Source organism: Panicum virgatum, chromosome 2N (genome assembly GCF_016808335.1).
Source record: "Panicum virgatum strain AP13 chromosome 2N, P.virgatum_v5, whole genome shotgun sequence".
Taxonomy (NCBI): domain Eukaryota; kingdom Viridiplantae; phylum Streptophyta; class Magnoliopsida; order Poales; family Poaceae; genus Panicum; species Panicum virgatum.
In genome coordinates, this window is record NC_053146.1 from 10,460,552 (window position 1) to 10,476,654 (window position 16,103).

General features: G+C 46.4%; 1 protein-coding gene across 1 annotated transcript; it reads left to right on the plus strand.

The window, feature by feature from the left end:
* Positions 1–391: 391 nt before the first annotated feature.
* Positions 392–15,515, plus strand: LOC120662374. Its single transcript, XM_039941535.1, has 5 exons — positions 392–568; positions 12,237–12,402; positions 12,636–12,760; positions 13,260–14,470; positions 14,859–15,515. Exons 1-4 carry the CDS (start codon positions 392–394, stop codon positions 14,121–14,123), a joined length of 1,332 nt encoding a protein of 443 aa, XP_039797469.1. The 3' UTR covers positions 14,124–14,470; positions 14,859–15,515.
* The last annotated feature ends 588 nt before the right edge of the window (positions 15,516–16,103 follow it).

Here is a 16,103-nt window from a genome sequence, read left to right on the forward strand (position 1 = left end):
TTTGGATATCTACTTTGGGATTTATGGAGTTTTTCATTCAAACTTGTTTGTATGTGGGTGATGTTGCGAACGGAGGCCTGACCGAGTGGTCAGGTGCTCTCAGTAGTACCCCTGCCTGCTGACCAGGTTCGAACCCCCTCGGGGGCGGATTTTCCGGTTGCGCAGTACGGTCGGTAGGGGCAAATAAAAATCTCTCTCGCTATGCTCGCCGCAAGGCTTGGCCCTCTGGGCATAGGCAAGGGTTTGAGAGATTTTTCCGTGGCCGGGGAGGGGTGGCCTGGGAGGGGTGGTAGGTGGGCATAGCGGCCGCCAGCGAGGTTGCCGGCGGCTAGGGTGGTGGTCGAGGCGGCGGATCTTAAGGTTCCGAGTTGCTGGGGGTAGGGCGGGCTCCATGGCCGCCGGACCTAGAGGAGGGGCTGAGGGCGACAGCATCCCGGCGGCGGTGGCGGTTGGACTGGCGGAGTGCGGGCGGCGCTGGAGCGCTGCCGACCGAGCAAGGGAGGAACCCCGGTGGGCGGTGGCCGACGGCGGGGGCGAGGAGAAGGCGGCAGCAGGAGCGGTGAGCAAGGTAGCGTCGGCAGCGGTGCCGCCAGAGATGGGGTAGCAGGATCGTGATAGAGGAGGAAGCAGGATCGGGATAGATTGTGAGTTGAGAGAACATATTCAGGTTTACTCTTATGCTTGTTTGATACTATTTATGGTCTAGTGACTTGCTTTGAATTTTAAGTTTTGATGTATGATTGTATTCCCGTATTCTGAACAAATCATTTTAAGTTGATGTATGGGTCAGTGGCAATGGCAGTGCAAGATTGCAAGATCCAACGAGGACTGACTGATCGATCCAAAAACTTTTGAAGATGTTGTGGGCATCTTATAGAGTTGATACTGCATGCTGACTGTCCTCAGTTTGGAAGGTCAACTTAGGAAAGAATATGGTGCCATGGTTACTTATGAATTGTGCATGAATCAATGATTACAGACCGAGGTCCATAATTCAGATTTACTTTTATGCTTGTCTGATACATTTTGGTATTAGCTAATATTCAACTGATATGTGCCCGTCTTCTCTTTTTCTGAACAAAGAATCTGATTTACTTGGTTTACCTAAGTAGAATTTATTGATTTCATACACCTATGAACGCCATATATAGAAAACTGAAGTTACTGTTTGTTGTTATGGTTTTTACTTTGAGCGCAAATGTTCCCTCTTTGCATTCGTGCCTCATAAACTGTAGAGTTTTAGGGAGGGTTGTCTGCTCGACTGGTCACTGGAGGCAGGTTTAGAGTGCTGCCTCCGTGAGGTCGTGAGTTTGACTCCGGCGGGCGGCAACATTTTAAGCCTTCTTAAAGGCTGGGGGCTCTCTCTCCACCCTTTATATTTAAACTGTAGAGTTTGTAAACAGTCTAATTGAAATTTTGGACTATGGAAAATACATGTAACATGAACAACGGTATAAGCACCTATATGTTCATGCACAATTCATGCACTTAATGACAGTGACCAACATCACGTAGAGTTTAAGCAAAAACAGTGTTTATGTTGGTCACTTTTCATTCATCACGTTGAATCCATCATGTTTATGTTGTGCAGTTTAAGCAAGAACACTGTTATTTACTTTGGTCATTTTACATTCTTCAAATCGAATCCATCATGTCTCAGGAGTTATTTTCAAGCTCATGATTAACACCCTTTATATATTTCTATGTTTCTCAATGTTTTAAATCGCGGGCTAAAGTATTTAGCGGAGATCTCACCAAAATGCTAAGCAAGCTATAGCAGCCGCTATAGCGGCGCTAAGCTCGTTTTCACGAAATATACAATTTAGGGTCAAGAAACAAGTGTTTAGTCACCCATTTTGTCATTTTTCAGGTGCAAATTACCAGCCCGTCACTAATACTCGGAGTATGGTGGCAACAAACCCGGAGTAACTAATACTCAGCAAGACTTACCCGACCAGTGGGTATAACTTAGCCCACATACCTAGACATGCATGGCTTTTGGTTGGTGGTTATTTTGCAGAAAAAACGACTAAAGCAATTCCTTACTTTCAGTATTTTAGCTCTAGATTCTATACAATTTACCTCTAATCTAATATTTGCATGAATCAACTATAGGAAACATGTTGGAGCAATCAAATAATAATTCCATGTGTTCATTGTCATATTTATACATATCCTCCTCATTCTATCATGAGACTACGATGCAGCAAAGAGATCAAGGCCCTCATGACCGCAAGACACGGCGAATCAATTCGATTTAACCTTGCAAGGTGGACCTAACCAACACGGCACGTAAAAGCCCCATCGGACCCCACGCACCGACCTTTCCCCTCCCCGCCTCGAACTACAGGAACCAGCCCAACGACATATGGTCAGCCAAGCTCAACGTGAGACCACCAAAAGTAAACATATACATCCCAATTCTCCGCGACTACTCGACTCGCCCCAGGAGTTGGGTGCGGGTTCCTGTACTTTCGAAGCAAAGCAGTACTCGGCTTACCGGTTTCGACTACCTCCTACTCCCGGCATGCTGTTAGTACAGCTCAATCCCCGATCAGCACTGCCGACAACGACCAGTCCTTAACCGACTCAGACGGGGCTAAGGCACCCAGGAACTCTGTCCTGCTGCCATACCTATCCATCATCATCACTCCCCGTCCGGTCTCCAATTTCCATTCATTCCACATCAAATTCAATACTCATGTACTGGAATATAAATATATCATATATCTCGTGAGTAACCGGAAATTACTCGACTTCTAAATATCCTATATCTCGCGAGTGACAAGAATCACTCATCTTCTATCGAGAACTATTAGCATAGCATTTCTATCGTCCCAAATATACTAGTATAACTCAAGGAACCTAAGGATCATGCATCTAGGGTTCAAGTCAATTCCTGAAACATAATGCACAAGTAGTAGAAACATATATAGATGTCATAATTTAAAAATATAGGACATGCACTGGGGCTTGCCTTGCGTCTGTTGCTCAGAACTGGGGTGAACTTGGCCTTGGGCCGGGGCCTCACGCCTTTCCTACTAATGGGCCTGCTCTAGCGGCTCCGGTGGCTCTGTAACCACCACGTACACCACCTCCTCTGCCGTGGCTGCTACACGTGTGCACATGCATATGACATGAGGAATGCAGGCATGATTTGCAAAAATTATAAGTAACCGATACCCGAATTGGTTTTCATTTATTTGCACTAACTAACCCTCACTAACCTAAGATCATCTAGAAAAGGAGATCGAACCAACCCTAGCTTGTTTACCTTGAAAGGGGCCTCTCCTCCACGAGAACTAGAGATTCCACGTCACCCCGGGGAGGAGGACATGGAGAGGATGATCCTTGACTCCGATTTGAAGCTCCCCAAGCCTTGGAATGGATTCGGGGTGAGGGATTTGGGAGTGAGGGTTTGGGGGGAACGGGTGCTCGGGAGAGGGAGAGAGCTAGCATGGTGAGGACTGAACTGAGTTGTGAGAGTGAGAGAGACAGAGTGATTTCAATATTGTGGGCCCAAAATGGTTGACCCAGATCCGACCGGTCAGACCGGTTGCCCCGACCGGTCAGACCGGTCTGGCCCAGCTAACTAGAACAAATTTTGGTTTAGTAATTTGTCGCGTGATTGGTGGAACTAATGACCGTGATTAATTTAATTACTAGTGATTAACACCTGTGGTGTTACAACCCTACCCCCTAAAAGAAATCTCGTCCCGAGATTTAATGAATGGCTAAAGGGAAAAATTAGAAATTGGTGTGTACCTCGATAGGTTTGTAGCAATTCCGGACATTTAGTCCGAACAAATTCCTCCGTTTCCCAAGTAGCTTCCCGATCGGAGTGATTACTCCATTGCACCTTATAGAAGTTGCTCGTTTGATGTCGAGTGACCCGGGTCTTGCAATCAACAATTTTCACTGGGTGCTCGGGATATACCAGATCGGGCTCCAATTGTAACTCTTCTATATTAACAATCTTGGTGGGAACACGGAGGCATTTCCTGAGCTGAGACACATGGAATATATTATGAACCACGGATAAGTGGGCAGGAAGTTCCAGACGGTATGCCACTGGCCCACATTGCTCAACAATAAGGAAAGGCCGAACATAGCGAGGTGTGAGCTTTCCCTTCACACCGAAGCGTTGAACCCCTTTCATTGGAGATACCCGCAGATAGACATGATCCCCCACTTGAAACAGGATAGATTGATGCTTCTTGTCCGCGTAACTCTTTTGTCGGGATTGGGCAATCTTCAAATTTTCCTGAATAACCCGAACCCGCTCTTCTGTTTCATTTACCATATCGGGCACAAAGAAAGTTCTCTCCCCAGCTTCTGACCAATTCAATGGCGTTCTGCATTTCTGTCCATATAAGGCTTCGAAAGGAGCCATTCTGATGCTCTCTTGATAGCTATTGTTATATGCAAACTCGGCCAACGGTAGACATTCATCCCATTTCTAGCTATATGTGAGCACACCGGCTCTAAGCATGTCCTCTAATATCTGATTTATCCTTTCTGTCTGACCGTCAGTCTGGGGATGATAAGCTGAACTGCGGAGGAGTTGAGTGCCGAGGGCGGCATGAAAATGCTCCCAGAACCGGGCAATGAACTGAGTACCCCGGTCCGAAATAATTGTTTTGGGAATCCCATGAAGACTCACAATACGGTCCATATACAGCTGAGCGTATTGCTTCGCCGTATGTGTGGTCTTTACCGGTAGAAAATGGGCCGACTTGGTGAGACGATCCACAATAACCCATATCGAGTCATACCCCTTGGAAGTTTTGGGTAGACCGACAATGAAATCTATACTAATGTCCTCCCACTTCCAGGATGGAATACTCAAGGGCTGCAGAGGGCCGGCTGATCTCAAGTGGCTCGCCTTAACCCTCCTGTAGGTGTCACACTCGGACACATATTTAGCGATTTCCCGCTTCATCCATGTCCACCAAAATCGCTGTTTCAGATCTTGGTACATTTTATTGTTGACAGGGTGAATTGAGTACCTCGAGAGATGAGCCTCCTCAAAAATCTGCTTCGGAAGTTCCAAATCCTTAGGTACTACCTGCCGGTTCTTAAACCATAACACACCCTCCCCATTAAGCTGAAAAACATGCCACACGAGGGTCACTTTCCCTGAGCCTTTGCCTAATCTTTTCCATGCTAATATTATTTCTCTGAGCAGCAATAATTTGATCCCGTAGTGTTGGAGTGAGGGTAAGGTTAGCAAGAGTACCCTCAGACACCATGGCCAAGTTCATCTTCTCTATTTCTTGGCATAAAGTTTCATGCACTGCCATGGCTGAGATGCAACTGCAACTGGCTTTGCGACTCAATGCATCGGCTAATACATTAGCCTTGCCCGGGTGATAGTAAATCTCCAGATCATAATCTTTGATCAACTCTAACCACCGTCTCTGGCGTAAATTCAACTCACTCTGGGTAAAAATATAATTCAAACTCTTATGGTCCGAGTATATCTGAACAGGATTGCCCAGAAGATAATGGCACCAGATCTTCAACGCATGCACTACTACTGCCAGCTCCAAATCATGAGTGGCATAATTCTCTTCGTGTCGCCTGAGTGCTCTGGAGGCATAAGCAATCACACGCTGATCCTGCATAAAGACGCAGCCTAGGCCCGTACATGATGCATCACAATACACATCAAAAGGCCGGGTAATATCTGGCTGAGCAAGGACAGCGGCAGACGTCAGAAGTTTTCTCAGGGTCTGAAAAGCCTACTCACATTTGTCATCCCAATTAAATCTCACCCCTTTTTTGATTAATTCAGTCATGGGTCTAGCAATTTTTGAAAAGTCTGGTACAAATTGGCGATAATAACTTGCTAGCCCAAGGAAACTCCATATCTCGGGAACAGAGGTAGGAGCCTTCCAATTCAGGACATCCTGAATCTTGCTAGGATCAACAAAAATCCCCTTGTCTAAGATGATGTGACCCAAGAACTGGACTTCCTTGAGCCAGAAATCACATTTGCTGAATTTGACATACAGCTGGTGTTCCCGCATGCGCTGGAGCACGATACGGAGATGCTCTGCATGCTCTTCTTCATTCTTGGAAAAAATAAGAATGTCATCGATGAAAACCACGACAAACTTATTGAGCTCAGGCATAAACACCGAGTTCATGAGATACATGAAATGAGCAGGGGCATTTGTTAGCCTGAAAGACATGACCAGGTATTCATAGAGCCCGTATCTGGTGGAAAAAGCTGTCTTGGGGATATCCTCAGCTCTAATCTTTATCTGATAATAACCAGAGCAGAGATCAATTTTTGAGAATATCTTGGCCCCGAATAGCTGATCAAACAGAATATCAATTCTGGGAAGGGGATATTTGTTCTTGATTGTGACGGCATTCAGAAGTCTATAGTCCACACACAATCTGAGGCTTTGATCTTTCTTCTTAACAAAGAGTGCAGGACAGCCCCAAGACGAAGTGCTAGGACGAATATATCCCTTATCGAGCAATTCTTGCAATTGCTTCTTCAACTCAGCCAGCTCATTCGGTGGCATCCAATAAGGTCTTCTAGAGATGGGTGCCGTGCCCAGTTGCAACTCAATGGCAAACTCCAAGTCACGATCAGGAGGCATTCTAGTCAAATCATCCGGAAAGACATCCGGGTACTCACATACCACTGGTATGTCTGCTAGCTTCTTACCCTCAATCTGATTCACCGTAGGTGTCATAGACATATGATCTCTCAAATGTAAGGTCATACACCCATGAATAGAAGATTTGATGTGCACAGATTGTGAGGCCGTATCCAGACTAACTCACTGACCCTCCATCCAGTTCATGCCCAATATCATATCTATCCTTTGGGTTGGTAATATTATCAAAGCCGTAGGAAAAAATTTTCCTTGCAACCGTAGGGGTACTTGCTTGACAAATTGATTGGTGACTAACTTTCCCCCAGGTGAGTGAATATGGTACGGCTTGGGCATACTCTCTATCTTCAACCCCAGTCTAACAGCACACTCCTTGCTAATAAAAGTATGGGATGCCCCTGAATCAAATAATACTGTAACGGGTTGATCGTTTACTGAGAACGTACCCGCCATCACTGGAGCTCCCTCAGGGATACCCTCGAGGGTGGTGTAGTGCACTTTCCCCGCCTTGAAATGAGCCACGTGCTGCTTCTGACCCTGCTGACCGGATTGTTGGCCCTGCTTTGGTGGCATCGGGCAGTTATGTGCAAAGTGCCCCGGCTGCCCACAGTTGTAGCACGGGAATAAATTGGGGCGCATCCCCGGCTGCTGCACCCATACCTTCTGCTCACCCTACTGAGGAACAGGAGGCCTGACTGTCCCCTGTGATGATGTGTACTGAGGGGGCCTGTATCCCCACTGCTGATGTGGCTGGTGCTGAAAAGGGGCTATCTGTGGGCCCGACTGTACCAGACGGAACCTCTAGGGAGCGCTGCACGAAGATCCCACTGCCGGCGCCTTTCTTTTCTTCTCTGCCTTGTGAGCTAGGTGGGCATCCTCCTGAATGATAGCCCCATTGACTAGCTCACTGAAAGTGTCAAACTTAATCATTGCCAGGCGATCTTAGAGCTTGCTGCTAAGCCCCTGCCTGAAGCACGGCTATTTCTTCTCATCAGTGTCTACGTGATATCCCGCGTACTGTGATAAATTATTGAAGGCCTGGGAATACTGTAGAACACTGTTGTTACCCTGTTTCAGGGCCAAGAACTCGGTGAGCTTCCTGCGAATGTCCCCTGCAGGAATATGGTGTGCTCTGACGGCATTCTTGAACTCCGCCAAGGTGAACCGAGTGCCCGCAAGGAACATGGCCACGTGATTGTCCCACCACGTGCGTGCAGGACCCCTAAGCTGCTGGGCTGCAAATCCCGCCTTGTCCCCATCATTGTACGGGTGCAGGGTGCACTTGGACTCTATGGTCCGGAGCCAACTGTCTGCCTCCAATGGCTCATCCGCTTTATGAAAAAGCGGTGGCTGAGTACTCAGAAATTACTCATATCCAGGGATAGGTGGCTGGTGGTTCAGGCTGCGGCGCTCTGCCCTGCGCCACGAGCTCACGAAGGAGTGCCGTCTGCTCATTGCGTCCGGTGAGCATGGCTGCAATGGCCTGGGCCAATTCAGGAGGGTTCGGTGGTTCTCCCATTCTGCATTCAACCATGATTGGATTAGTTACATTTTTCTGATTACATTAAAAATAATCATGACTGCAACTATTATCCGAATCATGAAAGAAATTGCAGGAAACAACTTATTTGAACACAAGGTAGGGGGTCTCTGTCTGCGCTCAACCAGTCAGACCGGTGCAACAGACCGGTCTGCATGGCGCTGTGCATGTGGACCAACTGGTCAGACCGGTGGCTAAGACCGGTCAGACCGGTCTCCACCCAGAAGTAAAATTCTAGAGTTCAAGTCATGTACTAAACCCCTTAAACAAATCCCCAAATGCAAATTTGAAAATAATAGATGCCATGATGCATGATACGATGCATGATTCCAATAATCACATCACATATGCAACTAGAGAAAATATAAATAGCATGATGCATGGACGTCCTGCGTTAATCTCTCAACCAAAACTGAACCTCTAACTACGACCCTAACATAATATGTATGGGGCTTACTACGAATAATCCCTCCCATACTAGTAAACTAGTTTCATTCTAAGTCAGAATTCATTTTTAATTTGTAATCTCTGAAAATTAGCCATGCTTGTACCACCCCCAGTGTGTTTCGGCTCTGATACCAGCTGTGGCAGAACCGTCAAATTAAAACTCCAAATTCAGTATAATGGTCGTCATTTGAACACATCAAATGCATTAGCTTAATGGCTTAATTTGGCGATCCTTTCTCAACCCACGGTCCGATCGAAACAACACCGGTAGTCCCACGCGAAGGCGGGCGCAGATGGTACAAACACGACAAATATTTAAAATATACAAGAGTGACATACGATATTAACAAAGAGTTTTACAAACTGAGCCCAAAGACACCATGAATTACATAATTTACATAAATTACATAATGTACAAATTTCAATAGGGAAACAAGTTCAAAAGTAAAAATCCTGCAACTACCCTAATTCACTGGCTCAGGTTCAACACAACCGGTCAGACCGGTTCCCAACACCGATCAGACCGGTGCCCTTCCCCGGCCTATACTAACCACCGGTCAGACTGGTGCAGACAGGACAGAGGGCTACACACTCAGCCCTCTAGTGTGCAACCCATCCACTCTCTAACCTAGGGGTCTCGATCCACGACTTCCCACCCCTCTGCATCCCGGCGGATAAATTTGACGCAGTAGGGGCAAAAATCCACGTATGTGTGCCCTGAAATAAAAGTATGGTGGCAACAAACCCTGAGCAACTAATACTCAGCAAGACTTACCCGACCAGTGGGTATAACTTAGCCCACATACCTAGACATGCATGGCTTTTGGCTGCTGGTTATTTTGCAGAAAAACGACTAAAGTAATTCCTTACTTTCAGTATTTTAGTTCCAGATTCTATACAATTTACCTCTAATCTAATATTTGCATGAATCAACTATAGCAAACATGTTGGAGCAATCAAATAATAATTCCATGTGTTCATTGTCATATTTATACATATCCTCCTCATTCTATCATGAGACTACGATGCGGCAAAGAGATCAAGGCCCTCATGACCGCAAGACACGGCGAATCGATTCGATTTAACCTTGCAAGGGACCTAACCAACACGGCACGCAAAAGCCCCGTCAGACCCCACGCACCGACCTTTCCCCTCCCCGCCTCAAACTACAGGAACCAGCCCAACGACATATGGTCAGCCGAGCTCAACGTGAGACCACCAAAAGTAAACATATACATCCCAATTCTCCGCGACTCGACTCGCCCCAGGAGTTGGGTGCGGGTTCCTGTACTTTCGAAGCAAAGCAGTACTCGGCTTACCGGTTTCGACTACCTCCTACTCCCGGCATGCGGTTAGTACAACTCAATCCCCAATCAGCACTGCCGACAACGACCGGTCCTTAACCGACTCAGACGGGGCTAAGGCACCCAGGAACTCTGTCCTGCTGCCATACCTATTCATCATCATCACTCCCCGTCCGGTCTCCAATTTCCATTCATTCCACATCAAATTCAATACTCATGTACTGGAATATAAATATATCATATATCTCGCGAGTAACCGGAAATTACTCGACTTCTAAATATCCTATATCTCGCGAGTGACGAGAATCACTCGTCTTCTATCGAGAACTATTAGCATAGCATTTCTATCGTCTCAAATTTGCTAGTATAACTCAAGGAACCTAAGGATCATGCATCTAGGGTTCAAGTCAATTCCTGAAACATAATGCACAAGTAGTAGAAACATATATAGATGTCATAATTTAAAAATATAGGACATGCACCGGGGCTTGCCTTGCGTCTGCTGCTCAGAACTGGGGTGAACTTGGCCTTGGGCCGGGGCCTCACGCCTCTCCTCCTGCTGGGCCTGCTCTAGCGGCTCCGGTGGCTCCGCAACCACCTCGTACACCACCTCCTCTGCCGTGGCTGCTACACGTGTGCACATGCATATGACATGAGGAATGCAGGCATGATTTACAAAAATTATAAGTAACCGATACCCGAATTGGTTTTCATTTATTTGCACTAACTAACCCTCACTAACCCCTCTCAGCCACTGCCACACCGGTCAGACCGGTATACCCCGCCGGTCAGACCGGTCTGGCCTGTGTGCAACTTGGGACCAAAATCCGGAGTATCCGGACGTACTCTCAGAGTATCCGGACCCCCAAGTCCGGAGAATCCGGACCTAAACCCGGAATGTCCAGACTACCACAAACCCGGAGTATTCGAACACATGGCCGGACTGTCCGAACCCCCACCGGTCAGACCGGTCCTACTTACTTAATCATGACAAAGGTCGGACCGGTCCCTACCGGTCCAACCCAGACCAAAAGCTGGAATCCTTGGCGCGGCGAAAATCGCCCACTAGATCTAATATCCTTCTAGAAACTAGTTCCAGGGTGCCATTGGAGGTGTTTGACCAGAGGGAATCACCTAAGATCATCTAGAAAAGGAGATCGAACCAACCCTAGCTTGTTTACCTTGAAAGGGGCCTCTCCTCCACGAGAACTGGAGATTCCACGTCACCCCGGGGAGGATGACATGGAGAGGATGATCCTTGACTCCGATTTGAAGCTCCCCAAGCCTTGGAATGGATTCGGGGTGTGGGATTTGGGAGTGAGGGTTTGGGGGGAACGGGAGCTCGGGAGAGGGAGACTGAACTGAGTTGTGAGAGTGAGAGTGAGAGAGTGATTTCAATATTGTGGGCCCAAAACAGTTGACCCAGATCCGACCGGTCAGACCGGTCTAGCCCAGCTAACTAGAACAAATTTTGGTTTAGTGATTTGTCACGTAATTGCTGGAACTAATGACCATAATTTATTTAATTACCGGTGATTAACACCTGTGGTGTTACAGCTGCAGCCACCTCTCCCTGTCTCTCTGACACACATGGCCATATCTGTCTCGATCCGATCCCCTTTCTGGCTTCCTCCATTCTCACGGCCAACGGAGTTACTCCAAGCTTAAAAAATAGTGTGGCTCCAAGAACTCGTCGCCGTTCGCCAACGCATCACTACTCCTAGGTCTCCTAGGCTCTCAGCAGCTCTCCCAACCTATGCGTGTATGAGTGCCGGTGAGCTTCTGGTCTCCTGCATGAGTAGCGCCGCTAAATCGGCATGTGGCTAAGCTAAATAGCGCTGCTAACCTCCGTGAAATCGGCCACAGCTGCATTAGCGGTGGAAATAAGCATATCGTAGTGTTGGAGCTCAAAAAACGCTATAGCGGCGCTATAGCCCGCTATTTTAAACATTGCTGTTTTCCCAAGAAAAATGGATCAGTACTTAATGACAGTTCACATGTTCAGTTTCTAGTATTAAGTTTTGAGTTTGGTCCAAACAAGGTAAGCCTTTCTTTTTTGACACATCCTGAAAATGCAGTGGGGACATTGGGCTGGATTGAGCTAGGAGTACAATTTCTCTGGTTTCCTTTGTGGGCCGGTCAAAGGGCTTCTTGGGCTGTGCAAACCGGTCAGTCCTTAATTCCGGCCCAGTCAAAACAGCCGCTCTGGTCTGCTTCTCTCCCCCCTCTTTCTCAAACTTCTCAAACTCTGCTAAACCTCTCTCGAAGAAGGATCGAAGAAATCCGGCCAAGAAAAGGAACAGCGACTAGGGCAGTCTCTCGATTGGCTGCGCCGGCGACATCTCCCTCCCATATGCCGCCCTCCGTCGAGATCTCCCCTCCATCTCATCGCGCGTCGTCCCTCTCTCTCGAGCCCATGGCGAGCAGCGGCCTGGATCCAACGCCGGATTGCTTGAGGCGGCAGCGAACCAGACAGGTTTGTTGTGCCTCTGCGACCCTCGTCTCCACTTCCCCTCACAGTGCACCTGTCTGGCTTGTTCGCAGCCTCATGGTGCGACGATTCTATCATCAGGCCCCCTACTATTCTGCTGAAAGAAAAAAAAATCTCAATCTTTGCTCCCCGCGTCGAACTTGGGGTGGTGTTTAGCAGAGTTATTGGTCTCTGATTTTGGGTTTCTGACCTCCTTTTATGATGTCTTCGTGGTGCAGATCCCCTTGGAACGGGGTTTCCATCACGCGTGCAAGAGGTTCCACCAGGCCAATCACGTGATGTTTCTGGGGTTCCCCAAGATGCTGCGCGAGTGTCACTGCTCGAGCTTGATAAACTTCCAGAGGTAAGAAATCGAGTGCTGATCCTCAAATGATCTAAATTGCCTGTGGAATATAGCAATTGCATGCTAACAAGAGCGCATTGGATCGATCACAACTGCAGGGTTTTTTTTTGTGTGTGTGAGAGTTAAACTTACCCACTAGTAGTCAACTAATTAGTAATAGCAAGTACTTTATTTGGGTGAACTCAACCACGTTACTGCTCTGCTTTGTGCGTTACACCTCCTGCAATTTCAATCTGCTTAACTCGTAAAAGTACGTCTTTCACTTTTGGCTGCAATGGGCTCTACAACGATTGATTGCTTATAATAAGCTACTAATAGAGTAAACAAAAGGAATCCGCAAATGACATTATAAGGCCATGAGCTTTCTTCATCTGTAGTACATATCATCTAATGCAAAGTCCGTGTCCTAAGAATAGCATTATTGTCTATTGTTTGATCCATCTGAAGTTGGCTTTACTTTCAAAAGCGACTTCCAACATTTTATTCATTGTTGTTGCAGGATATATTGTGCCATATACATTCCCTTCTACCACTACCAGATGCCGCCCGTGCTGCCTGTGTGTCTCATAGATTTCTACACTCTTGGAGATGCTTCCCTAACCTCACATTTTATCAGACAACATTTGGTTTGAACAAGGGTACATCATATGAAAGGGAAAAGAACTTCATTGACACAATTGACCACATCATTAGAAACCGCTCTGGCGTTGGGGTGAAGACACTTATACTTGACGTTAGCCATTGCGGCAAGGTCATTACGGCTCAGCATCTTGACATATGGCTCCAAGCTATCATCAGATCTGGAATTTTAAAAATCTATGTCGAGCTTCCTCCACATTACAGTCCAGAGCACAACCTCCCGTGTTCACTTTTGTCTTGTGCTGGAAGCTCGCTTCAGTCTATTTCCCTCTTCTCTTGTGCTTTTCACCCAACATTAACAATTGGTTATTTGAAAAGCTTGAAACGCGTGTGTCTGAACCATGTCCACACTACTGAGGAGGAACTAGGATGTCTTTTCTCCAGTACAGTTTCATTGGGATTTATTGAACTTACCAGTTGCAATGAGATCACTTTCTTGAACATACCTTCTCATCTGCAGGCTCTTAGTACTCTGATGGTATTCATGTGCACAAGTCTACAAACCATAGAAATTTATGCTCCAAATCTTACCAAGTTCTGGTTCGCTGGCCCGCCCATTGAAATATTAATAAACAACTCATCGCAACTGAATTACATGAGTATGAATGGTACATATAACTCTGGCACGATCCAATATGCTCAGACCAAACCCCAGTCCATCGCGCCGAAGCTTCAAACCCTTTCCTTGACATCATCTAAAAAAAGGGCGTACCCAGTGTCATAGGCTTCCCGCACTGTGCGGAGTCTGGGGAAGGGTTGTCTTTAAGCCCCAAGCCTTACCCACACAAATGTGCAGAGGCTCTAAAGAGGTATCTAAATCTAAATTGTTAACTCACTCCATGTACAGTAGAACATGGAACATCTATTTTTTTTTCTCAGACACCTTTGAACATTTATTAACCTTGGTATATCTTTTTTCAGACTTTCCATACGCCAGTGTTGCCTGGGAAATTCTTCCACCTCAAGCGCCTGCATATTTTTCTTTTTGGCACTGGATTCCAAAGCTATGATTATTTGTCTTTAGTTTCTTTTCTTGAAGCTTGTCCGGCCTTGGAAACTTTCTTCTTATGTGTAAGTCTGTTAATTTCCCAGAGATGTTATATGCTGAAATAATTAACTTTGAGTATCTCAGTACATCTTCTACATAATCATTTGGTTAGGTTTGTCTTTCAGATGATACTTACTTAGCCATGGCATAGATTTATATTTCTCATGTGTGGGCACTACCATTTATTAGGCTCCATGGATTATATTAATTACCATGCCAAACACACAGCCTTTTACTTGTCTTAGTACTTATTAAATCTCCTCCTGTGCAGGGGGGGATTGTTGCATTTTCAGTCTCTGTATTTAATTCTTTTCATTCTCTAGCTAACAGGTCTGCAATAAATGTAATGTGCGTGTACTTTAAAGCATTCGGTTAATGGAGGATAGTAACATCAATATTGATTTTGTGCAGGCAGGTGGATACAATGCATGGCAGGATACAACACCTCAAGATTCCAATGCAGATTCGTTACATATTAGGCAGATTCCAGAATTCCAGCATGTCAATCTCAAGAAAGTATCAATCCTGCGATTCTCATCCGCAAAGAGCTTGATTGAGCTGACTTGCAAAATTATTGAGAATACCCCATCACTACAATGCCTTGTGCTTGACACAAGCCCTAGCTACAGATGCAAAATAATGTCTCTGGATGATATCAGAAAATCCCGCTGTGCTGTTGAGGCTGTTGAAAGATATATTGTTGGGAAAGTTCCCTCAAGTGTTGAATTCAAGATTTTGGAGCTTAGCAGCCAGCCTCTGGTGAACTTGTGGCCGACCTTGTGAGTAGAACGGCAATCCATGAATCCAGCGGTCATTGATGCTTTCATGTTTCTGAAATTCGCCATGCCGGCGATGAGCAGCAAAAGTAGAACCGATAGATTTCAATGCGGAACAGGCAAGTCTGACCTGATACAGTTCTTCAAGAACAAGGGCCATGAATTCTGGCGGTTTCTTAATTTGATTTGGAGCTTTGTCATGTACAACTAGCTAGCTTTGTAACAACCAAAGTTAAGTATCAGACAATTCTCCCTTTTTTATTATTAATCCCATCGATAATTTGAGGTGTTCCTTGAGATATTGTGATGATTATATATTTCACTTGATTTGAGTTATATGAATTCCGACGCATTTGCGGCTTTGAAACCATTCGCCCAATGCAATTAATTTGCCGGACATTGGAGCGAGACAGATGGAGAAAGTTTTTCATTGCACATAGGAGTACAGAGTACTATATATCATTAATTAGGAAAATAATTATTTTTTAACGAAAATGGTAATAAACTTGTGCATGCCCAATGCGACAACCATTACTACATGTGCCACTGACTCCATGGCCCCATCCTGCAGGCTCTCCCATCCATATATATAGGCCGCCGCCCCATCATCTCATGCCTAATAACCGAGTCCAAAATCCAAATTAAACCCTAGGTAGCTCTTCCAGTACTTGGATCTCCGACGATCGTCCTCCCGATGCCCAGCGGGCTAAGCGCTCCTCCCCGCCATGGCCATGGGGGACAAGGACGTCGTCGGAGCCTCGGAGGTGGCACCATCGTGGGCGGCACCCCCAAGCACGACGGTGCTGCTCTGTCCGATCTGACGGGCGACCTGATCGCGGAGATCCTCCTCCGCCTATCGCCGGAAAATCCAGGGCGGTGC